This window comes from Grus americana, chromosome 28, assembly GCF_028858705.1.
Source record: "Grus americana isolate bGruAme1 chromosome 28, bGruAme1.mat, whole genome shotgun sequence".
NCBI lineage: Eukaryota > Metazoa > Chordata > Aves > Gruiformes > Gruidae > Grus > Grus americana.
Window position 1 is genome coordinate 1326029 of NC_072879.1, and position 24208 is coordinate 1350236.

At 60.4% G+C, this 24208-nt stretch overlaps 1 protein-coding gene across 2 annotated transcripts; it reads right to left on the reverse strand.

The window, feature by feature from the left end:
* Positions 1-815: 815 nt before the first annotated feature.
* On the reverse strand, positions 816-9850 carry LOC129197353 (AN1-type zinc finger protein 5-like). 2 transcript variants are annotated; one of them, XM_054805707.1, is made up of 7 exons: positions 9695-9850; positions 8891-9192; positions 7602-7775; positions 6054-6147; positions 5195-5313; positions 3437-3547; positions 816-1610 (listed from the first exon to the last, which is right to left on the reverse strand). In XM_054805707.1, the coding sequence occupies exons 3-7, from the start codon at positions 7750-7752 to the stop codon at positions 1462-1464; spliced, it is 624 nt and encodes a 207-aa protein (XP_054661682.1). In that variant the 5' UTR covers positions 7753-7775; positions 8891-9192; positions 9695-9850; the 3' UTR covers positions 816-1461. The 2 variants fall into 2 exon arrangements, with proteins under 2 accessions (XP_054661682.1, XP_054661683.1); XM_054805708.1 differs by having other exon boundaries at positions 8891-9280; positions 9695-9832.
* Positions 9851-24208: the final 14358 nt, after the last annotated feature.

The following is a 24208-nucleotide window of genomic DNA, read 5'->3' on the forward strand; positions in this document are numbered from 1 at the left end:
TCTGGTTTTCCCTGCGCCCCAGAGCCCTCCACATCTGTGTGTGCCCCAGAGCTCTGTGGGTGCCTTGGAGGGTTCTCAAGTCCTCTGAGTGCTTTCAGTGCACCCCAAAGCTCTCCTTTTGCCTTTTCTTGCACCCCAGAGCCCTCCCGGAGTCTTCCAGCACCCCCAAGACCTCTACAAGTCTTTCAGTGGGCCTAGAGCCCCCCAAGTGCCTCTCCTTGCTCCTCAGGACCCTATGGGCTTTTCTGAAAGCCCTCACATGCGTTTTTAGGCACCCCAGGACCCTCACAACTTTCCACATGCCCCGCAGCCCTCCACATGCCCTTCCTTGTGCCCCAGATCCCTCTGTCCAGCTTTTGGAGCTTCTCCTGGGGATCTGGCCCTGCCTCTCATCCCACAGGGACAAGCAGTGAGGTGGGAGAGCAGGGTGACCGGGTGGGCTTCCCAAGCCAAGGCACGCGTAGGGGAGAAAGGCTCTCATCGACAATCAGCAAGGCCCACGGGGCAGGAAGGGTCCCTGCACAACCTGAGCTTCGCGCACAACCCTGACGAGAAAGAATCGTTTAAGGCAGAAGGCGGGGAGCGGAGAGGCGTGGGTGTCGCTGTGTTACAACAAACCTCGCTAGTGAAGCGGCCAGCGGTTACTCGGGGTGGTGAAGCATGGGAGGCCAGTGCAAGGGCATCCCTCAGCCCAGCCACGGCCCTGGATGGAGCAAGCCCGGCAGGCTGGCTCCCCCCCTGCAGCAAGAGGCACGAGGCAGCGAGCCGTACTTTCCTAAAGGTCCTGACCTGCAGCCGGAGCACGTCTACATCACTTCAAGCCACAAAATAACTTTACTGTGCGAGTACTCTGCTGGTTAACTATCCCCATGCTTCAACAACAGCGTCTCAAAGGGAGGGGAGGGGTATTTGGGGCGTTAAAACTACAGAATCCTCTTCTGCAACCGAGACCAAACACCTCTTGGGGAGCAGAGGGCAGCCTTGCGGCCAGGATTCCCCAGGTCCTGCTTTTACAGTGGGGCAGAGGGAACAAAGTCCAGCGGCAGCTCAGGGGCTCCAGCCGTGAGTGCCGGGAGGTTTGCAGGACTCGGAGCTGCCGGCTGAAGGGAAAGGTTGCCCGGCAGAACCCAGCTGACCGCGTCGTGCAAACCGCCCCGGCAGAAGACAAGTCCAAAGGTCTTAGCACTGCAGCGGTGGGGCAGGAAAGTCCCTTGTCCTTTGGGAAGCCGGTCAAGAATGTATCAGCTGAGCTGTGGCTGTCGGAGGGGCAGGAAGGGAGAGAAGGAACGGCAACTGTCTGCCAAAGAAGTGTGAGGAGTCTGCATGTCCGGGTGCTGGTTCGTGTGTGCTGCTGGAGTCCCCATTGCACCACCAATGGGGCTGGGAGGAAGAGGAGGAAGGCTGGGAGGAAGGGGAGGAGCACCAGGTGACCTGGCTGCAGTTCGAGCTGCTCAGCCCCTTTCACAACTTCTGGATCTTCTCAGCAATAACGATGGGGTTCTCCTTACGGATCTTCTCAGCAGCTTCTGCCTTGTAGTCGTAGGGGCAGGCATGCATGTCGGAGTACCGGTGAACGGCACAGAACAGGTTCCCGCAGCGGCAGTCAAAGCCTGAAAGGAGGAAGAGCAGAAAAAGAAAGATCCGTTAGTCCCTGTCCAGCCGGACAGGAAGGCAGCAGGGCCCCCGCACTTTCCTGCCAGGCCAGGAAACTCCGCCAATGCAGAAAGGGGGGCAGACGAGGGAGAGGGGCCACTGTCCCTGAGAGGCGAAAGGGTCTCTCGGTGTGGGGGAAGACCATGGGTGGCTCTTTGGTTTCCTCCGGCTTAGCCGCTCCCATGAGCACACACGTGCTCTGGGCAGCCCCAGCTGTCACAGCAGTGGGAAACGCTCCCGGAGCAGCTGCTCTCCGCACTCCCTGGGGACAAGGGACATGCCGGGGACTGCAGAGTGCCAGATTGCTACTCCAGACCAGGCTCCCCAGGCAGCCTGAGCTGGAGCCGAGCCCTCCGAGCCAGCCTGGCTCCCCAGGCGTCACACAGCAGCATCTGGACTGACCAGCAGTAAGCCAACAAGCCCCAAAACCTTCACCTCGTCAGGATCACTTTTGAGCTATTTAGGCTTCAAAATTCATAATATAGTCACTTCACTTGGAGACAATGCTGTTCAGAAGAGTTATTGTTATCACAGCACACTGGGAAACTGAGACATGGAGCAGGAAGGGGAGGTTGCTGCAAGACAGCAGATCAGCTCTTTCTTTTCACGTCTTTCCAACTACAGGCTGTAAAGACCTTAAACACCTTGCTACGAGGTACCAGTTTACTCCTATTTGAGAAAACTCATTTTATCCTAAATGCCCTGAATTCACAGAACTTCTCTGCAAGTTGATTCCTAAAGGAGAGGAAACTTCTCACAGTTTGAAGCTCTTAAGAAAACACTCATGCAGGAAAACAATCCTCCCTGCAGATCTGAAGGCTGGGCACAGAGTACCCTGCCCAGTCCCAGGTTTATAAACCCACATTTAGTCTACAACAGCACCCTCAAATCTCCAGGCGAGCTCGGGTTCCACAGTGCCAGGTGCTGGGCAAACCTCCCTGGCCAGATTCTGCCAAAGCAGCTCACATCGATGAAAACAGAAGTGCGTGTGCAGTCCCCGGCTGCTGAACGCACCGAGGAGCCTAAAGAGGCGAGTGCTTCACTAGAACAGCGAGACCTGCATGGCTCTAGAGTTAACTTTTTCCAGGGAAACAACTAAATGCCAGAGTCAATTCAGGGGAATGATGTTTTTATTAACAAACCACAGCCGAGTTAATTGCTTCACGAACTGCCTTTCCAGGGGCAGCTTTGCCATTGATACCAGTCACCTGGCACAATCTAAGCACCTCTCTCTTCAGCTTTACAGGCTGAACACCGAGCGCCATCCTGCTCTCAGGAAGCTAACAGCAGAAGTCAAGCAACATTAACAAATGGGCTGAGTCCTGGAGTGTGATTTTCAATTTGGGTCTAACTCGGTTCATGTCACTATTACAAAAGCTTTACCGCTGACTTGAACAGGAGCAGAATTAGATCCCAAGTGAGCACTGCCTTTGCTTCTACAAACAGCTTTTGCCAAGCAGCAGAAATAACTCGAGAGGCACGGCTCCATCCAGTTCTGCAATCCTGCGTCCAAGGTCTGGCGGGGACCCCAACAGTGAGCGGCAGATTCCCCAGGGTACTGCCTCAGACAGCACTGCTCGCAGGTCGGAGTTCCCCTCCCTTCTCCCCTGCAGCACCACATCTTGCAGATGTAAAGTACCTTTTGGAGGGGTACTTCCCACCACTGACCCACAGCGACCCTCTGAACCCAGGCAGCATCACAGCGCAAGGAGATCTGTTCGCACGGCTACGAAACCAGACTACTTAGGCCACAGGCAAGTTTTCCCCACAGCCAGGCTCTTACCAGTTAGCCCTATCTTCTTCCGGCAAGTGAAGCAACGATTCTTCTTCTGTTTCGGTTTTTCTGAAGCTGTCTTGCCCTCAGCTGTGTTCTGGGATATTTCAAGCAGGGTACCTGAAACAGAGGCAAGAGTTTTGCTATCCTTCTTGATAAACCAAGCAACACATTTGTTTTATTAAGGAGCTCCTTGAGGCCCTACCACCGATTCTGGGTCTGTGCCAGACACCTCTGTGTGCATGTTGCCCTGGCTGACATACCCCAAACTGTGAGATTTGCCTTGTTCCACAGAGATCTCCACCTCACGCAGTCTCACGTTTTCTCTCTGTTTCAAATTCCTGAAGTCCAAGGCTCAGGAACACCAAGGAGATATTACGGTTTAGCCAAGGCATACGTAAGTTAACGTGACGCCATTTAGCTCCTGCTGAGAAAAGGTAATTCTAAGTAAAATTACCTGGTGTTTGCCATAGGTTAAGCATGAGTCTGGATAGTCACTGCAGCTTAGCTGATATACAGTAACTCAGCTGCACAGCTGAGCCTAGAGTTAATCTTTGTGGGGGGAGGGAGTTAACCCCTTGTAAGTACTACTAATTATTTTTGCTGACTCTTATGTAACTGTTCCTCGTATGTAGGTCTCAGAATGCTTTACACAGATACTCATCACTGTCTCTAATCTACCAAAAGGAAAACTGAGCTCTGAAAGCCAGATTGTTAAAGGTCACTGATGCTTAGCAGGATTTCCTACAGTACCTAAGCAGGTTAGAGAAGTCAACAGGAGGGAGGAGCTCCAACTGCTAGTAGATACACACCTGCAGTGCATGCTGCTCTGAAAATCAGGCTAGAGAGACAAACAGTCAGAGGCAGATATAGCTTTGTGGGTCTGACCCTAAACAAATTTCTAAAAATCCCACAAGCAGAAGAAAGCAGCAGGCTCTTCCAGGCCTCTCTTTCACCAAATAGTCTCTCACCTGCCTGTTGTAAATTGTCTCCTGGGCTTGCAGGCCAGGGATTACCAAATCCAAAAAGCACACTCATGGGTTTTTTTGCAACCAACAACTTTTGGGGTTTTTTTAGCTTTGAGTGCAAGCAAAGTGTCAGTTGAGCTAAAGGAGGGTATCTCCAATGCAGTGTCACTCAGTTACAGCTCCACTGCAACACAACGGCTCACCCTGTAACTCTGTACTGGAGGACGTACCCTGCTGGGACACCACACCCGTGCTATCACTTCAAGGTACCCACTTTGCACACAAAGGGACAGCGTTAAGGCTCCCCTTTGAGGGACACGCATCCTGTGTCATCCCATCACACAGGCCAGCAGCTGCCCCTCGGGCACTGCCACAAACACGTCTCTTCTCTCCCAAGACCACACTGGATCAGTCTCCTTTCCTCCCTCGAGAGATGGCAGGAACTGCAGCCAACGACAGCCGTGCAGCAGGCTGTGGGACGCTCCGGGCTTTCTGCCATTCACTAGGATAGGCGTCATGGAAGATTATCCTCCTGCCAGCCAGTCGAGGGCTGGCAGCTACTCAGCCCTCAGCCCACAAAGCAATCTCCATCGGCCTGCCCTCAGGCACAGCATTTTCTCTCCTCCCTGTTTCAGAAACAAACTGTTTTCCCCTTAGCTCTCTTGCTGGGTGTACCTTTCCTGCCGGGAGGCAACAACCGTCCCCTGGAGTTACTGGCCAGTACTGTATTTGCTGCTCAAACCGACTTGCGAGACCGGTGTCATTCAGACTCGTGCAAAGGCCAAACCAATCGGTCTACCTGATGAGGAAGATGCTGATGAGGCTTCTTCTGTCTTGATGAATTCTTCTGTCTCGCTGCTGTTTTCTTCTCTGGATATGCTCATGGCTGTCATCTGATGGGTCACAGGAGTCTGAGCACTGGCAGCATTTGCAACAAACAAACAAACAAACCAACCATAGAGCAAACAAAAGTATTTTCTTTTGATGAACAGTTATGTGGGAGAGATTTTCAGCCCATAAAGTGAATTTCATTGTACTCACAGGTAGCTCAGGAGTACAGCAGGCCAATTCCCCTTGAGATTTGGGATCAAAGTTCTTTATAGACACAAATGACATGAATCTGTGACGATCTGTTTCCTTTCCCACCCAATTATATCTCAAAGCCGAGGCAACAGCCCATCCAAACAAGTCCAGGGACACAGTTACGAGTCAGGACTGTGATGCGGTGGTAGAGCTCAATGCAGTAGTATCTTCCTTCCTTTCAAACGTGACCCTAATCCTGCTGCTGCAGCTTCCAGACTGGATCATCAGCACGTGCTTTCACTTTGGACTGAGTTGAAATCCAAGAGTTTAACACAACTACTGACAGACAAGGTGCACTGGCTCTACGAGAACCAGGATGCCACTTAGTTTACTACAGGTTTTAATTTTCTGCCAACCCTCTGGTACCTGGCTCTACTCTGATGACATCAGTCATCCTTATCATGGACATCTCAATCTTCCAGACAAACTGTGGTGACAATGAACAGTGTTTGATCCAGTCCATTCTACAGATCCCCTTGTCCATATGAAGGATGAGAGCGTACCTCTTGTGTCCCAGGGTTGGTTTTCAGCATGGCTGTAGATCCCCCCCATTCCCCCGTAGACTATGGCCCTACCTGACTTTCGCATCCTCAGGCGTGGAGTCTCCCTCTGCACGCTGCCCTGCAATTGAATCTGAAGCCATGGGGCTGCTGTTGGGACCACTGGGTGCTACAAAACAAGATCACAGTCTTGGTAAATTCTTAAAAACGTCAGCAAGTTCCTCGGGTGTTTGACAGCCAAGGAGAAAGCAGGATGAACACTTTCAGCAGGCTTTAACCTCCTGCTCCCTACCAGGAGCTGGGAGAACACACCCCAGTTGGGATCACGCCTAGATCCCTGATTCTTGTACTCTCCCCTCCAAATCTGTGCACAGGTCTCTGTGGGGACAACACCTCAGGGCTGGATGGACCTCACCATGACCCAGGGCAGCTATTCTTACAGGAGATCAGGAACGACTCCTTGTATCATATACATCCCTCTGAAATTATCTGCTCGTCTTCCTGAGAACTGCAGGCCTTGTTTATGGAGACCTGTTCGGCTCCTCAGGATCTGCAAGCTCCCTTTGGAGGGATGAGGGTTTGTTTGCAGAAGTTACGTGCTGAATGCCCTCCATTACTGTGTGGTTTTGTAACATCTGGTAAAATCTGACTTCAGTCACCCGTGACACCTCCATCATTCTTTGTTTCCCCTTCTTTTCCTCAGCACTGCAAACTCTGCATCAGCATAAATATTCTCCTATCAGTACAAAGGAGAATGCTGCGGTCACCAACATACCTTGAACCCAACGTTACTTTGCAACTTCTCCGAGGTATAAGAACAAGATCCTCATCCGCTGAAAAGAACTAGCTTTGATAGAAACATGTTGCTTTATGTCAGCCAAGGATCTAAGTCAGGGTCTTTAGAAAAACCCTTTCTTGGGAAGAGCTGTGTTCCCAATGTATATTTTGGGTGGGTAATTCAAGGAAAGCCATTATTACACTCAGGAACAAAACTGCGAAAGATCTCTAGAAGGCATTTCTCACCAGCATCGCGAAGCCTGTACGTGGGGCATCTGCACAAACTCTCAGCAAAAGAAAATCCTGCTGATGATGGACAGAGCATTCTTTCTGTGCACCTAGCTGCCTCCCAGCTCGCTGATACATTTAGCTGTGTTTAGCCGCAAGACACAAACCTTTTATTTCATTGCTTTTCATTGTCAACCCTGTTAAGCTAAGAAAATTATGCAAACCAAAAAGGTCAAATTGTTCCCAAATTAAATTTCATTTGAGGGGTCTGTCATGGTTCCCAGCAGTCAGCACATAACTCAGGAAACAGCGAGAAATTTGGGCCACTGTTAGCGCAAGTGAAGTCTTACAGTTTAGTGGAAAGTGCTGACTGGGATGGGGCTTCACAAACAGCCAGGACTGGGAAAGAACCAACTGACTCCTTACAGGGAACAGAAGTGCTCGAAGGTTCGGGTCTTTGATTTAGAGGCTTGAGTCTACACGAAAAGGGAAAGACATCAGTTTTCTAGGAGGGAGTAAATCTGCTGGCAGCCAGTACCAGGCTCTATTCCAGTTCCCTAACGTAGTTTGCATCGAGGCACTCACATAAAATAGATTTCTCAGACAAAAATCCTCTACCTGGGGGGCTTATCCGGTCACTGCTCTGCTGTCTCTGTAGAAACTCCTTATAGCAAACGGAACACATCCCGTTGGTCCGGGGGCTGCCATAAAACCCACAGCCTGTGGTACACAGCAGAGGCACCTGGGTTTGGTTTGTCTCCTGAGCCATCCTCTCTCCTCCAAGGCGCCAAGCTGCAAACAGGAATAAAAACGAGACAGCTGTTAGGGCCAGAGTGCTCGCTCACTGTACGCTGCAGCTGATCAGGAAGGAGCACAAAGGATCCCAAGAGAGTCCGGTCCCTGCACGTGCACAACAATGCAATCCAAGTCCCTTGAGCAAGCGATACTCGGGGCTTGTAAGCAGCCGCAGGATCTGGGTCCTGGGGCTTTGAGCCATCCAGAGCTCAGCTGCCAGGAGGCTGCCCAGAGCCAGGCTAAAAAGCCAACAGGAACCAGCTGCTGGTACTCCCTCGCACGAGGCTCCCTAAACTCCTGGTGAAAGACACGCACGTAAGACCTGAACGATCCGCCCTCCAACGCTAACAAGAAGTGCCATCGCGGCGCGACTAATGACTCCTGCAAACACTGAAACAAAGAACGCCACTCAAACGGACGGCATCCTGCCTAATTAGTTACATTTTACACTTAGTGGCGTTTGTTTTCATTTTAAGCCTGTTTTACTTTTTTAGCTCTGAGGAAGATGACGTAAGTGATGCAAAAAGAACCCATTGACTCTCAGTTTTGACATACGCTGGCAGATAAGGGGAACATTAGCACAGTTAGGCTGGAAATAAGAATAAGGTTTCTTTCCAGCAGTAAGATGCTATTCTGGAACACCTTCCTGGGGGAAACAGCAGACACAGTGAAACCTATTTTTAAAATTAATCCTGATAATTTCTCTCTGGATCACATGCAGTTGCCTCCAGACCCAGGAACTGGCCCCTTCCAGCCACGCATGGTGTAGCATTTACACAGCCAAACTGCGCTGCACTCCTTTAAACCAGAACTGCAAGCAGAAACTCCCAGCACCAGCAAACACCAATTCAGGTGTGTGCGAACAACGCGGCTGCGACCGGTCCAGCTTTGGCAGAGAACAAGGGGACAGGATGTTTGCGGGACCACAGCAGTGCAGGTGGCTCCAGCTGAGGCGCAAAGACTCCCGTTGTTACCAGGAGTTCCCAGCAGCGATCCCCTTCTCCCAGCACAGGAGATCCACCACTTCACAGCTAACTCTGCTGCTTTCTTTAATGCTCCTACAAAACTTGCTCCGCTAAGGGAATAAAACAACAGGAACATGAAATAATTACCCTCCCAGGAGCACTCCCGTGGGATGGAAGTGGATCAGCTCTGGTTTATTCTTCCTTGTCCTCAGCTGAGTGATACAAATCTCTGCTCCGCACTTGGGGCTCCCCTTGCAGAGCTCAGACCAGCGTTCCCATTACCAGACCAGGAGTCCTTCCCAGCCCAAGCTGACCTCTCCTTCGGCACCAGCAGCCACGGGAGCCTCCTCCGCACCGGGAATGGACCTGGCAGGCTGAATCCCCACGGAGGTAACCGGATGGTAACCAATGCCACACACGGATGGAATTGCTTCTGATTTTGAGCGTGCCTGGAGAGAGGAGACGACTGCTGCCACTTTGGACGAGTTCAGCTCTCCCTCACGAAGCAGCAGCCTTAGCCAGCAGCCCCGGGGCGACCTGCGCTGGGAGCTGAGCGGCACACGGCTTTACCGCAAAACCACCTGAAATGATGATCCGCGGGGGAAACCGAACCGCTCCCTCTCCCGCTGCTCTGCCCCACGCCCCCAGCCCGGGCAGGCCGGGGCCAGCCGGGTAACCCGCCGCTCGGCCAGGGAGCCACACGCCACCCGCCCACCCTGTCACCCTCCGGCCGAGCTGCCCTAGCCGCTGCCCGGTCGAAGGCCGGCGTTGCCCCGGTGGGGAAGTCTCCCCGTGTCCGCCCACACTCTCCTCCCCCCCCACCTCCGCGGCCCGGCTCCGCGCTCCGCTCCTCGCCCGCGGTGGAAATCGAGGCCGAGGCTTTGCGGCCTGCACGGCGGCGGTTAGGGGCGGGCCGGGCCGGGCCGCTGGGCCGCGCCGGGCCCCACTCACCGAAGGCGGAGGCGGGCGGCCGCCGGGCCGGGCCGAGCCGGCCGCCGGGAGGCTCAGGCGGGCTGCGGACAGGGCGGGCTGCCGGGAAACATGGCGGGCGCTGCCGGCGGGACCGCGGCCTCCGAGCGCCCTCCCCCGGGGAGGGCCCGGCCCGGGCGGGACGGCGGGGACGGGACGGGGCCACCGCCTGCAGGCGGGGCCGGAGAGGCCTGGCTATAGGGGCTGGGGTACAGGTGTGCCCCCGCTATAGGGCAGGGGGCTGAGCCCCCCTGTGAGTATAAGGGATGGGACGCAAGCCAGACTCTGCTATAGAGAGGGGATCTGGGAGCCCCCACTGTAGGGGCTGGGACATAGATATCCTTTAACTATAGGGGAGGGAGCTGGGACCTTCCTCCCCTGCTATAGGAGCTGAGACACTGGCTGGAGCCCGGCTATAGGGCAGAGGACTGGGGATGTCCCCATCTGTAGCCACTGGAGGAGAGGGTGGGCAACACTCTTCCCCCCCCAGCTCTCGGGGCCAGGGCTGTGCTCCATCTATAGGGGGTGGGCTGGGAGGCAGGGGTGCCCCCCATGCATTTCTGCTGTGATACAGCATTAAGTGACCCGAGCGCACACTCATTCTCAGCTTCACCCCAGACCATTTCCCCGCAGCCCCGAGACCCATGGGGCATCACTGCTGACCCCAGGGGTCAACCTTGCCATCCCAAAGAGAAAGGGAGGGTGGGATGCTCTGGGGCTCTCTGGCTGGAAGGGCTTCCTGGCTGCAAACCATTCCTGCTGCTCTTCTCCAAGCCCTGGGTGATGGTTTGGGCTTGTTTTTAATCAAAGCTGTGCGCAGATGTTGTCACGACCCAACCTGCGATGGGGCTGATTCGCCTCTGAGCCCGTGCGCCCATGCCCAGGGCTGGCGATCGTAGGATGCCCGCAGCAGATCACCGCAAGGGAAAGCGCCCGTGTCCCGGCCGTGCTGGGGCTTGGGAAGCACCCAGGAGCAAAACTGCTGGGAAGCCACTGCGGAGCTCTGCTTGGTTGTGTCCTCAACCTCTCCCTGGCCTGGGGGGCTACTAAACACTTTGTGAGTTTGCCCTAAGCCCCGGGCAGGGTGTTGGAGCGGGGTTTCTGCGTGGCTTGCGTTTGCGGCAGAGGCGCAGGCAGGGCTCTGCTCTCGGAGCGCTTTTCGGGGCTGTCTCTAGCTGCGCAAAGGCATCTCCTGGTGCAGTTTCATTTATTTGCGCTGGCTGGCGTGGGACGTAGGCTCAGCTGAGGGGCTGGGCAGGTTGCTGCCCGAGCACCCCCGGCTCCCCCAGCACCCCCGGCCCAGCCGGCCGCACCGCTCCCACCGGCGAGAACCGCCCGGGCGGTGGCCACGGCTGCGTGACCACCAGGTGGCACCAGGCTCCCACGGAAAGGTGGCACACGTGTACCCACGCACCCATGCAGACCCTCGCCCGTGCACCCCCCCGCGCCGTGTACCCTTCACCCTCCCGGGCATCCCTCGCTCGCTGCCGGCCCCACGCCCCAGCCAGCCCTGCAGAGCAGAGTGGGTCCCTCACTGGAGCCCCACTCGGCTAACGAGGGTCACTCGGCTAACGAGGGTCACTTGGCTAACGAGGGTCACTCGGCTAATGCGGACCAGGGGCCCCGGGGCCACCAGCACCAGCCTGGGGTGCCCCTGGTCCCCCCGGGGCTCTCCGTGCGTCCTCCAGTGCTGCCGTCCCGCTCCCCAGGCCCTTTGGTTTACGGGGGGCAGGGGGGTCTCAGGGTGGCTTTTTGGGGGGCAGAGCCCCCAGCAGCCCCGGCCGGGCAGGTGAAGCACGGGGGCTGCTCTGTGAGGGTGGATGCAAGGAGACCAGGAGCTACCTGACTTCGCAGGCCCCGAAATCCCACCTGCGGCTGGGGCGGCACGATGGGAGCAGGGGGCACCTTGCCGGGGGGACGAGGGCGCGGGGTGAGGGTGGTGGTGGGGTGCGGAGAGCAGGGCAGGCCGAGCAGCGGGGCTATTAATACACATTTTCCCGTGATGCTCTGGCACAATTTTCAGAGCTAAAGCCGGAGGGAGCTCCTGGCCGACGCAGCCTGTGTTTGTCCCTTCCCCGCTCTCGCTCTCCCTTCATTCCCAGAACCGCTGCGGTCGCCCACCGCTGTCACTCCCCCGACGCGCTGCTGGAGCATCGTCTGCATCTGCCCTTGAGCTGCGGCAGCGGAGAGGGGGGCTGCCCCCATCTCTGCCTGCTGCCTGGCTGCATCAGCCCCCTCCTCAGCAACTCTCCGCTTGGGTTATCTAATGACTGTGACAGAGCGTTTAAATGTCACTCCACTAAAGGGAGCGGGGCTGGGGGAGACGGAGTGGGAGAAACAGGAGCAAACCAGTATCGATTTCTAGCCAATTATCACTGTTATCAAAGCAGTGCAATTAAAGGATGAGGACACATTTCCAATACCCTGCCTGCCCCTCCGAGGCCAGACACTGGTTCATCAGCTCGGCCGAACACACGCATCCGCACGCACGCAAGTACTTAACGTCTGCACATGCATGCCCACGTACGCTTGTAGCACATGCATGTGCATGCAAGCACACACGCGCAGCCGCGCAGGCGTCCTCGGATTGGCAGCGTCTGCTGAGCTTGTTTTCCCCGCGGAGTTAATCTCCCCAGCCCGCTTTGCTGCCTCGTTTTTCTGTGCAGCCAAGATGTGCTTCCATCTGGCTCTCGCTGAGCCCAGGGAGGGCGGAGGGCTCTGGGGACGGTTGGCAAAGCGCTGCCCGGTGCTCTCGCCCAAAGAGGAGCCGGAGCCGCAGGAACTTGGCCCGTTTCTCATCCTTAGGGTCCTCTGTAGAATGTTTTCTCTCCACACGCCCATCCCTCTTTCTCCCTCCTCCTCCCTGCTGCCCCAACACGCAGGGGCCAGGTCCAGCTGGGTGCTTGCCCTGGGGGTATTTGGATCTTACGCTCTTGCAGGGTCACAGAGCTCTGAATTACACTATGTACATCCCGTTGCTGGTGGGGCGGCGTTTGGGAGCACCCAAGGTGCCAGCAGGGACCAGACCCCCAGCTCAAAATGCGTGCCGTGGCCTGGTGCAGTAACAGGGGTTATGCGCGGGCAGTACCCGCAGCGTGGGCCTTGAGGCGAGGCAGGAGCTTTGCGTGTGGTTTCCAGCATCAGGAGTGTCACCCCCCCCCCCAACAGGGGCAACTCCAAAGCCGGGATCAATCCCTGGCTGAGCAGACCCAAATCACCCCGTCCCAGCCTGGTCCCCAGGGCTGTGCTGCCTCAGTCGGGTGGCTCAGCTCGAGAGCGGCATCTCCAGCAGCCACCCCAGGAGATGCTCCCAGAGCGGTGGGGAGGGAAGGAGAGCGTCTGGGCTTGGGTCGTATCGCCCGGGAAGGAGTTTAAACACAAAACCACGGAGGCTGACAATGGCAGGAGCCCTGTGCTCCCACCGGCCACCCTTCTCCCGCAGCTCGGGAGCCCCGTGCCGGCTCTCACCGCTGAGCATCACTCCTTTCCCAGGGGAGCAGCAGGACCTGAGCCCCGACACCCCGCCATCACCACCTCCCTCTCCCCAGCGCCCGGTCCCTGCTCTGGTCCAGCTAACACATTAACCTAGTGCTGCGCCAGCCCCCGGCCGCAGCGCCCCGCGCTCCCTGCCTGCATGACACACATCTGGGGAAGAAGTGGGGGGGGGGGGGCATAACATCCTTTTAATAGCCTCAGTGGGTTAGAAACTCCCTTGCAATTACCACCTTCTCCTTGTCTGGTGCACACAAAGGACTCTCCGGGGCGCTGGGCATGTTCCTGACTAACCCAACGTGGTCGCGGGAGCTGGGAGGAAAGAGCAGACGCAGGAGCCCTTTCAGATGCTGCTATTTGGTTGCAAACTGCTTAATTTCCTGAACAAAATGATATTTTTGTTATTGTTGTTGTTTTGATGGAAGGACAGCACTTTTTTGGCATGGTACAATCCCAGGACTATTCATCCGTCGCCACAGCAACAAGCTCCGTCAATGGCCATCCGAGATTGCGGATGATTAGAGACAACATGTAAAAGGTGGAAGATGCTGGGCACCTCGCAAACCTCATCTTCCCAAATGACTTGAATTATCCTCATTATTTCTCCCCGGCCAATTCTCTCTCCGGTCCGCGGGAGACGTCGCTGTTATATAAACACGGGAAGAGCAGAGTTATGAGAGTGGTCGGAGGAGAAGGGAACAGTCTCTTCTGGTGGGGACTGACCTGGAAACTCATGACATGGAGGATGAAACCCTCCAAGATGCTCAGGGAGCTGCAAATGTCTTCCCGTGCCTGGGGCAGGCATCGTTCAGGGCTGCGGAGGAGTGAGACCACGCTGCCGTCGGGGCAGCGGGAAGCACGGCCGAGCTTTTGGGTGGCCAAGACCTCTGCTTGTCCCTGGTCCTGCAGGACCTCGTACCCTCCTGCGGCTCTGCCTGGAGCTGTGCCGCTCCTTCCCGAGGACGCGGGCGGCAGTTTCGAGTTGGTTTGCTCCTGGAGCGGTTCACAGACCCAGCCCATCACACTACCTATTTTGGGGATAAACCAGAGGGAAACAGGTTGCTGGAGCCTGGTGAAGGCGTGATACGTCCCAGCAGAGGGGCTTCCCACAGCAACGGTGTCTGCAGGGCTGCACCAAAGCGTGGCAGCCGTGAAACTTTAATGCCCGCCTGCAATATTCATGGTGCTTTCGACGGCAAGGCAGGACTCGCACTGAACGGCCTGAATATTTCATGGGTGGCTCCGCACTGGGATTTCAGGAGGGGTTTCCTCTGCTGCCACTGCATCCCCACCCCACCACAAGGGCTGAGCCGTCAGTGTGGAAAAAGGGTGATGACACCCCAATTTGCAGCCAGAGTCTCCCAGAAAAATAATGCCGGGGTGTTTCTGCCCCTGCCGGGACGGGAGTGGACGTGTCCCTCTGGGCACCTCTCTGCTCCAGGGGGGAACGGGATGCCCTGGGTGCAGGGCTGGGGGTCTCTGGTGCGACCTCCCAAACTGTCTTTGGTGGATGCCCCCCACCCCGGGTCCCAAAGCACCGTGTGGGTGGCCTGGAGTGCCCTCCCCTGGGCTGGGCTGTCCTGGGGCCACCACGAGGGACGGGGACAGCAGCCATGCCCGGTGCTGGAAGTCCCTCTCCCAGGGACACGTGGTGGCACAGGAGGCGACGGCTGCGGGGGGGGCTGGGATCCAGGAGAGCTCCCCGCTGGTGCATCCCCACCGTGAGCCGGGGTGCTCACAGCCGGCGTTACGCGGGATCCTGATCTGATCTGGGTCAGCCTGGGCGGGCACGAGGTCCCCAGATCCCGCAACCGACCCACAACATGGCAGCGATGGGGGGGGCGACGGCAAGAACACGCTGCTCTAGCGCAGCCCCCTCTCCTCCAGCCCCCTTGGCCGGAGACCTTCCCAAGCAGCTCCCTGGCCACTTTCCCGCTGCTTCGGGGGGGTGCTGGGGGGCCGGCTGCCTCTGAAGCCCCCTCGGTCGGAGCCTCAGAGGGCAGCAGAGCCCCCAGGGACAGGGATGCTGCAGCCTGACGGGGCTCAAGCAGCCGCGTGGCGGAGGCGATGCCCCAGAGCCCCTGTCTCTGCCCAGGCACGTCCCCGCCTCGCTCCGTGCCTCAGTTTCCCCACTGCACTCTGGGGAGGAGCTGAGCAGGGAGTCACGGCCGCCCTCCGGGGCCACAGCAAGAGAACGGCGTACGGGTGGGATCCTGACCTCCAGCGAGGGACAGGCCCCGGCCCCGAGCACGCTGCCGGGAGGGGAGGCCAAGGGACACATTCGCCCATCGTTGTTTTCTCTGTCAAACAGGGGCAGGAGGAGACTGGGTGTGGGTGTCCCCCCCCCGGCTCAGCACCCAGGGGCCAGCACCGGGCAGGATCAGCTTTGCCTCCCATCTCTGGAAGGGTGCTGAGGTCTGTCCTTGGAGCAGGGGACCAAAGACCGCTGTCACCTCCCCTGAATGGCCCCAGGGAAGCAGGGACACGAGCGACAGCTCTGCCCCGGCACGGGAAGGTGGCTGCACGTGGGGCAGGGCTGGTCGCAGCGAGCAGACCCTGCACTGCGTTTTCACCCCACGCTCCTCCGCTGCCGCAGCCGGCTGCCACCACAGAGCCACCGCCGCCGTCCGTCCCCCAGCATCACACTGGATGTGAGATTCTGACACCTCCGGGCTGGGTCATTCGTGCCCTTGGGGGGGCCACGTGCCGGCTGCCAGCCGGGGCTCATCCCCCTGCCATCCGTCCCTGCCACGTCCCAGGTCCCCCCACTCGGGGAGCACCCCCCGGCCAGGATGCTCACCCCAAACTGCCCCCGGCTCCCCAGAGTCCCCTTTGGGTCCCGTCTGCTCGCCAGCAGCCCCAGCACCCTGTGGGGAGGATGGCCAAAACCGAGACAGGCCCTTTGCAGGGAGCCGCGGCTCTGATCAGGCTAAATTGGAGCCGCTAATTAACAGCGGGAGAGGAGATCAATAAGGCAAGCGGCTGGTGCTGCAGCCGGGGCTGGGGCCGGCCGGGCTGGGGCTCCTCTTGCCACCCGGGGGGGCCCGCAGAGCCCCGCTCCAGCACCTTCCAGCACCGCAGTGCCAGGTCTCTGCTCTTGTGCCGCATCCTCAGAGGAGGAGGAGGAGGGGAGATGCACATGCAAGGGCAGAGCCAGGTCCCACAGGGAGCCCATCACCAGGCTGGGGGTGATGACAGGGCCGAGGGGAACCCCCTCATCCCACAGACCCCAGGCCGTGCAGGTGACAGAGCCAGTGCTCCAGGTTGGGGAGCTCCGGGGTGGGAGAAGGAGTTAATTCCTACACCGAAAAGCTCTTTGCCGGCATCTCGTCTCTAATGGAAGAGTCATGTCGGATTAGCGGGCGGCCGCGCGAGGCGCCGAGCGAGTGCCCTGCCTGCCGGCACCCAGCCCCGGGGAGAGCCGGGGAAGCCATGCGGAATGGCAGATCTGGGCCACTGTGCCAGCGCCGGCGGGGGACGCGCCGCAGCGGGGACCGCGGCCGAAGACAGGCGTGAGGAGTCTGCGGCAGTGAGCTTTCGTGCCAGTTTTTGTCCCCATCACGGCGGCTTGGCATCCAGCCGTGATGCACCCATGGTGCCCAGGGATGCTTCTCCTCTATTCCCAACCAGCCCAGAGAAAATGGGGTTCGGAAGCAAGGACGCCCCAAACCCTCGCAGCACGGTGGCTCCGGCGAGCAGCGGAGCGTTTGCGGCTGCACTCCCTGCGCCTCCGCCGCTGCAATCCAATAGCCGAGGGCGAGCGATGCCCGGGCGGTGGAAAGTGGGTCAGGCACATTGGACACCATGTGCTTCGCCTCTCCTTTCACACTCCTTATCGCAGCCCTGATGGTAAATAAACCAGCCCGTCTCCCCAGCAACCCAGGGCCGTGCCGGGAGCGGAGTCCAAGGTGAGCCGCAGCGCCGGCGATGGGAGCCAGTCTGGCCAGCCGGGGCCCAGAGGATGAGAAATAACCCCCAGCCCATCGACTCGGCATGGGGAGTGGGTGCCAGCACGGCGGGTGGGGTGCGAAACGTGGGGAAGGTCCATTTCTTGGTGTGGTGCTGCCTCTGCAAAGGGCTCTGAGTTCCCCAAAACCTGTTCCGGCAGAGCCCGAGATGGGAAAACTCAAGAAAACGGGAATATTTGCCACCAAAAAGCACAGCGAGGTGTTCGGGGCACCTTTAGGTCGAGCGAGTCTCGGAGCCAGGCTCCCTCCGGTCCCCGGCAGCAGGAGCAATGGCTGAAAGCATCAGAGCATCCCTGACCCACTGACCCATAAAAACGAGGCATCCCGGAGGGGCCGCACCCTGTATCATCTGGCCAAGCATCCCCCTCCGCAGGTAACCCCAGTGGGCAGGGCTGGGACACCCTGACCCCCCCCTCAGCCGCTTAAATCAAGCAGAGCCCTTTGTTTTCTGCTTTCATATTATTTAATTCTCCTCTCCTCACTTGCACCGCAGGGGCAGCGGCTAAGCCCGGGGCTTTGCTAAGCCGGGATCATATTAAAAGAACCGAGAGGAAGAGAGTTTCTGGTGCTAAGCTGCTTGCGGTAACAGAGATGGATTTGAGGAAACTGCTCCCGTAGCGATATTATTGCCCAAAAGCACCCGGCCCGGGGGAAGGCGGACAGGGATGCGGGGAAAGGCCCCGGGCTGCTCCTGGGTGGGATGAGCCACCACTGGCACTGCAGGACTGGGGGGGTTTTGCCTGAGGCCGCCCAGAGAAGCCCCTCGGGGCTGCAGCCAGGGCCGGGACTCGTAGCCGAGGCTGGGACTGGCCCGTTTGGTGCCGGGCGGGCGGCGCGGGCAGCGGTGGGTGGCTCACCTGGCCTTTGGCTGTATTAAAAGCTAAGTCCTCCGGCACGGCTTTTTCCAGAGCGGGAGCCAAAAAGGTGCTTACGGGGCCGAGGCAGGAGCCTGCCAAGCCCTAATTAGAGACGCTCAGCGGTACAGAGTGCTAATACGCAACCTCTTGCCTCTGGAGGCCAGGATTTAAACCGCGGCGAAATCGTCTCGGCGACGTGAGCGCTGGGGTTGGGTTGTTCGGGTGCGAGAGGAAAAGCCCCCCCCTTCCCTCCCCAAACCGTGGCGGGCCGGGAGCTGCCGAGACTCCCTGGCCCGTCGCCGCGGGCGTCCCCAAAAAGGCTCCCTGGTGTGACGCAGGGTGCCCTGAGCCCGGGCAGGGGGAGAAGCCGGAGCAGATCCCCGGGTGCTTTCCTCTCCCTGCTCTCACCCTCTCTCCGCATTAACATGTTAACTTTGGCCAAGAGCTTTTCCCACTGACCTACTGATCTTTCCTATTTCGGTCCCTGGAATTAAGGGATTGCTGGGATTAACTTGCGCTAAAGCCTCCAGATCAGCTCTGGAGCGGGACGCCCAGGTACGGGTGCGGTGGGCAGCCGGGGGCACCGGCCGGCAGGAGGAGGAAGCCGAGCGGCGGCCAACGGCTCGAGCACGGGTGGGAGGGCGCAGCACCCCACGCTCGAGCAACTCGGTTGCTCGTGGCTCCTGCTTCTCCCCTCCTGGCGGTCTTGGACCTGCTGCGGTCAGGGCTGAGCACCCACCCAGGCGATGGGGAGGGTGAGGATGCCTGGGAGCCCCCAGGGATGGATGGGTGCTTTGAGGACCACCCTGCACCCAGCCTGTCAAGCGCCGTCCTGGCAGCAGGGACGTCATCGCGGGTCTGGAGCCGGCCGGGGCTGCGCAAGGCTGCGAACGTGGCTGCCAACGTGGGTGCAGCGGCTCCCGAGCCCCTTCCCCGGGAAGCAGCCGGTCCCTGCGGCAGAGCCCCAGGTGGGCAGCCGGGACGGGGCCCTTGCCCAGCACTGTCCTCCTGCCACCAGCCCCTGTCCCGCGGTCCTGCAGCCGTCCCCGGCCGAGTCCTAGCAGAGGGATGCTCCCGGCCCCTGCAGACCTGCCGGGCAGCGCCTTGCAGCCCAGGTCCTCTGCCTGTCCCCCAGCGTGACTCCCTGGCGTCACTGCGCTCTCAGAGCCCTCGCTGTCAGCACCAAAGAGGGGTCCAGCCGCCATCTTGGCTGAGCCAGGGGCTATTTTTTTTGCAATATGTCCCCAGCATTCTAGTTTAGGGACAAAAAATATCCCCCAAAATCCCAAAATATTCCCCGTTTGTAACCCCCCCCAAAAGACAGACTGCTTTTCTGCCTGGAGGGACACCCTGAGGGAGTCCCCATCCCATGTCCCTGCACAGCCCTGGGGACCGTGTCCCCCCCGTGTGCCCCCATCCACCCTGGGTCCCCATCGCTCACCGCCAGGAGCAGTGGCATCACATGAAACTCGGCAATTTTGAGGCTGGGAAGTTCAAAAAGATGAAGGCGAAGGCGGGGGGGGCAGGAACAACTCAGCTTTGAAGGTGCCTGGAGATTAACTCAAGGCCACGGCGGAGGCTCGGAGACTTTTACAGCAAAACCTCATTAAGGCGGGAGCGGGGGGGTCGAGGGGAGCAGGGAAATCTTCTAAGCAGGAGGAAAAATGTTTGATTCAGCAGAAACAAGTGGGAAAAAAGCCCCCTCGCGTCCCCCCACTCCGCTTTTATCTGTCTCGGGAGGATCAGGGCAGAATATGAAATCTGCCCCTTTCCTCTTTCCTGTTTATCTCCTAATTATTACGCTGGAGATTCGGCAGGGCCGTGCGGTGCCTGGGCCGGTGCTGAGCGGAGGCAGCGCTGCCCAAGCCGGGGACGAGTGCCGGGGGGAGCCCCTCTGCGTCCCCGTGCCAGCGGGCTGAGCCCCCCGGGGCAGCAGGGAGGGAGGGGGCAGCGCGGGGGGCGGGCAGGACCCTCCTTCGGGTGCCGTTATTCAGGCATCATTTGTGCAATGAGGTGTGCCCGGGCTCTGCAGCCCGGCCCCGGGCAGACGCCGCCTTTGCCCCTTCACCCGGCACGCTGGAGCCTGGTGGGGCGAGTGGGGGGACGGGCTGAGCGGGGGGCTCAGGGGCCGGGGGCAGAGGCCGAGCTCCCCCGGAGTGAACCCCCCGGAGCGGATGCTGCAGCCGCCCGCAGTCGCCCGGCACCTCGGCCCACTGACCTACTTTGAGCGTCGCTGCGCCGCGGGCGTGCGGGGACGGGGATGGGGACAGGGATGGGGATGGGGACGCCACGCTCCAGCCAAACAGCGAGGCGACGCTGCGTCCCACCCCACGGGCACCCACAGCTGCTGCCCGGGGCACGGCAGGATCCAGGCCGGCCATGCCCCCCCGCCCCCCCAGCCCCTAACGAAGGCTCAGCAGCCACTAATTGCTTGGGGCCCCCCTCGGGGTGCAGGGTGAGACCGAATGCCCCTTCCCTGGCCCGTCGGCAGCTCTGCCGGCCGTGGCTCCAATTAGCCTCGTTATCCTGCATCGCCACTGATTAAGGGCCGGGTAATTGCTGCGGCGTTGGATGTCCCTCACAGCCGCACGGCAGCAGCTATTGCATAAGCAGCGGGCATTACGTGAGCGGGTCAGGCCAGCCGGGGGGCTCCGGTTACACCCGGCCCCGCTGCCCCCCCGGCACCCACGAAGCTCCCGGGCCCTGGGGGGGACAGCGACAGCCCCACACGGGCTGCGGGACTCGAGGGCGCACCCCACAGCTGCCTCAGTTTCCCCTTTCTCCACACTCTGCTTTGCACCCACCACCCCTCCTGGTGTGCCTGAGCAGCACCCACCCTGTGCCACAGCCCCACGCCACGGCCCCACGCCACGGCCCCACACCACGGCCCCACGCCACAGCCCCACACCACAGCCCCATGCCACAGCCCCACGCCACGGCCCCACGCCACGGCCCCACACCACGGCCCCACACCACGGCCCCACGCCACAGCCCCACACCACAGCCCCACGCCACGGCCCCACACCACGGCCCCACGCCACAGCCTCGTGCCAGCCTTTGCATAACGAGCACCGTGGGGCAGTGACTCACATCGCTTTGGCGGGGCCACGTGCCCAGCACCGTGCCAGATGTGGCCGGCCGCGGGGGCTGGCGTGGGTGGCAAAGCCACATCTCGTCCCCATGGTCCGAGGGCACCGGCCAGGGCTGGCGCAGCAGGGGGGACCCTCGTCTGGCACCGCCGGAGCATTTTGGCAACAAGGTTGGGAGGAAGGGTGACACCGATGCCATGGAAGGGACAAAGCAGCGGGCGTCTGTCCCCGAGCGTGGGTTCTCTGTGGCGTAATTAATGCTCGGTGGCACCAAGTGCCCACGGCTCCCGCTGCCCACGCCCACCCCCCAGCCTGGCACCGGGGGGCAGGACCCCCACCTGGGCCCTGGGACAGGGCCTGCCACGGGACACGTCCCCGCACTGGCACCCGAGGACAACGTTTGGGGCACCGACGCCGCAGGCACCGGCAGTGGGTTCACCCCGTGACCCGCTCCCCACTGGGCAGGTCAGCCTTTCCCGACGGGAAACTGAGTCACGAGGAGGCAAAGCAACCTGGCGGTGCCCACGGCGGGGAGCCCACGGCAGAGCCACCACGGGGCCCAGCTCTGCCAGCCGGCCGTGCCGGGGCGGGCGCAAGTGCGGGGCAGCCCAGCAGAACCCCAACGGGGGGGCCCGGCACTCCCCAAGGCCGGGTGAAGGGCTGCGGGTGCAGGCCGGGGTGATGCTGGCCGGGCGGGCGGAGAGGTTCCCCTCTCGCTGGGTGGGGCGCAAGCGAGAGCAAACAGTGATTAAGGCGTGGTGGTGTCATCCCAAATTCCTGCTCGCCTCCAGGCCAGCCAGGGGCCGATTGGGCCGATCCTGGCGGCAGAGCCGTGCCAGCCATCGCCACTTCGACACAGCCACGGGCTGGCAGCGCCCCGGCGTCCGTCCCGGCCCTGACCACGACGAGTCGGAGGCGAGGCCGGGCTGGGGAGAAGGGGAAGGAGAAGGGCTGGACGGCGGCGGGGCGGCAGAGCTATTTGTTCTTACCCATTCCCAGTGGCCGCCTCCTCCCCGCACCGCTGGTGCCCGGGGCTGCTGGTGTCACCTGCGACGGGCTGGACACGTCCCCCGGCATCGCCCAGGCGGGTGCAGCTCCCCAGCGCCGAGCCTGATCCTGGCAGCACCCAGGCACCAGACGGCAGCCCCGGCCCCTCCGGCCCCGCTGCTTCCCCGTCACTGGGAACGGCGCCGGCCGATGCCGGGGTTGGTCAGCATCTCTGCGCCGGCTGGCTGCGAGCGGAGCGGCACCATCCTCCGCATCGCAGCGCGTGGAGGGGGAGAGAGTTTTTAGAGGAGGTTCAGTGACCTCCGGTGCTGCCACATCCAAAACATCCCTGGGCAAGGGGAGGGGAGGCCACTACCTCTCTCAGGAGCAAATATTGTGCCAGGGGCTCGACTGTCATCACCAGTGAACAGGCTCCACCTCGATTCTGGCTCTACTGGGACCAGGACCCCAGTTCAAACCTAGCCAAGTCTGCAGGGCGAGGCCCCGGTCAAGGCAAAAGGGGCTCCTCCTCCCCTCCACCTCCATCCCTGCAGCCCCGGAGTCCCAGACCTGCCATGGGCCGTCCCCGCTCGGGTGGCCCCCCGGCACCTCCTTTTTCCCCGGGGACTTCCCCCCCCCGAGCCGTGCCAATGCCTCTCGGTGGCGGAGGTCAGCCGCCGTGCACAAAGGGTTAAGGAGAGGGTGTCGGGGAGCGGGTGCGTGGGTCCAGCGTTGCTCACGGCAGGTGTGGTGCCGCTTATGTAACTTCATACTTTTGGGCTGCGCCGCAGCACTCGGGGAGTATTTTCGCTCTCGCTCTGGCACGATTTGGCCACAACTGTCCCAACAGCGAGCCGACGACTGCCTTTCGGGAGGGGCGAGTTCGCCGGGGCCGGACCCTGTGCGCCCCGAAGAGTCACCACGTTGCTCCCAGTCTCAGTTTCCCCATCTGTGAAATGGGGCTAATGAGGCTGACCTCCTTCAGGCAGTGCCCGTGACCTCCGAGGACAGGCAGCGGCTTTGTGCCCCGCACGCTGCCAGTCCAGGGGCTGCCCCCAGCTGGGGCCGGTCCGAATGCGTGCTGGGGTGGGATGTCAGGGGCTGTGACTGAAAGAAGTCCCGCTGGAAGTGGAGCCTGTAAAGACCGAGGCGAGATGTCGCCCCGCGTCCTGTCTGCGCGCCCATCCATGTGGAGCGCGGCGGGGAGGAGGGAGGAAAGCCAGGAGGAAGGAGTGAATCCGACCGGCGAGAGCAGCGAACCCGTTCCCAACCGCCATCAGCGAAATCATGTCAGACAGCAGCACTGGAGCACGGCAGGCGGCTCAGCCCCCTCCGCCCCCTGCACCCGTCCACCCCCTGCACCCCTCCGCCCCCCGCCCGGCCGCCCGCGTCCCCCTCCCTGGAGGCAGCCTCTCCAGAGCGGCCAGGGAGGAGCGGAGCGAGGCAGTAACTCGGCACACGGGTGGGAGCACACGAAGTGCCGCCGTGGCTCGGCCCCACCATCCGTCCCCCGCTGCCACCCACCTGCACCGCTGCGGGGGGCCGGTGCCGGGAGCAGGGCGGGGAAAGCCCCTCTGCCGCTGGCCCGGCAGCGACCCTGCGCCCCCAGCTCAGCCTCGGGCTTTGGGACGGACTTGGGCGGAAATCACCCTCTTCGGCCACGCTTAAATGGTTTAATTTACGGGGTTTGGGGCCGTGGTGTCCCCAAAGAGCCCAACTGCGAGGGCAGGGGAGAGTCTGGGGAGGAGGCAGCGATGCCACGTGTGTGACGGTGGCGGTGGCTGTGCCCGTGGTGGATGCCACCTCCATGCCCGTGGCTGACGTGGTGTCCGTGCCCATGCCATACTCGTGGCCATGACCGATGGCTTGCTTGTGCCCACGGCAGACGCCACATCCATGCCCGTGGTGGATGCCATGGCCGTGCAGGATGCCATGCCTGTGTCCCTGGTGGATGCTGCCCCTGGCCCGGCCGTGACATGGACCAACCGCCCCGTGATGTGGCACCACGGGGCCTCTGGTGACCTGGCGCAAGAGTCGCACCGCAAACCCCAGCTGTGGGGCTTTGCCCCGTGCCGACACCTCTGGCCCTGCACCACGAGGTCT

Bases quoted from the DNA above. Each gene is read 5' to 3' on its own strand.
- LOC129197353 (XM_054805707.1), bottom strand. From the start codon at position 7,752: ATGGCTCAGGAGACAAACCAAACCCAGGTGCCTCTGCTGTGTACCACA. The intron at 5,314-6,053 runs GTAGGGCCATAG...AAATGCTGCCAG, and splicing joins CCTGAGGATGCGAAAGTCAG to TGCTCAGACTCCTGTGACCC. The intron at 1,611-3,436 runs GTAAGAGCCTGG...TCCTCCTTTCAG, and splicing joins GAAGAAGATAGGGCTAACTG to GCTTTGACTGCCGCTGCGGG.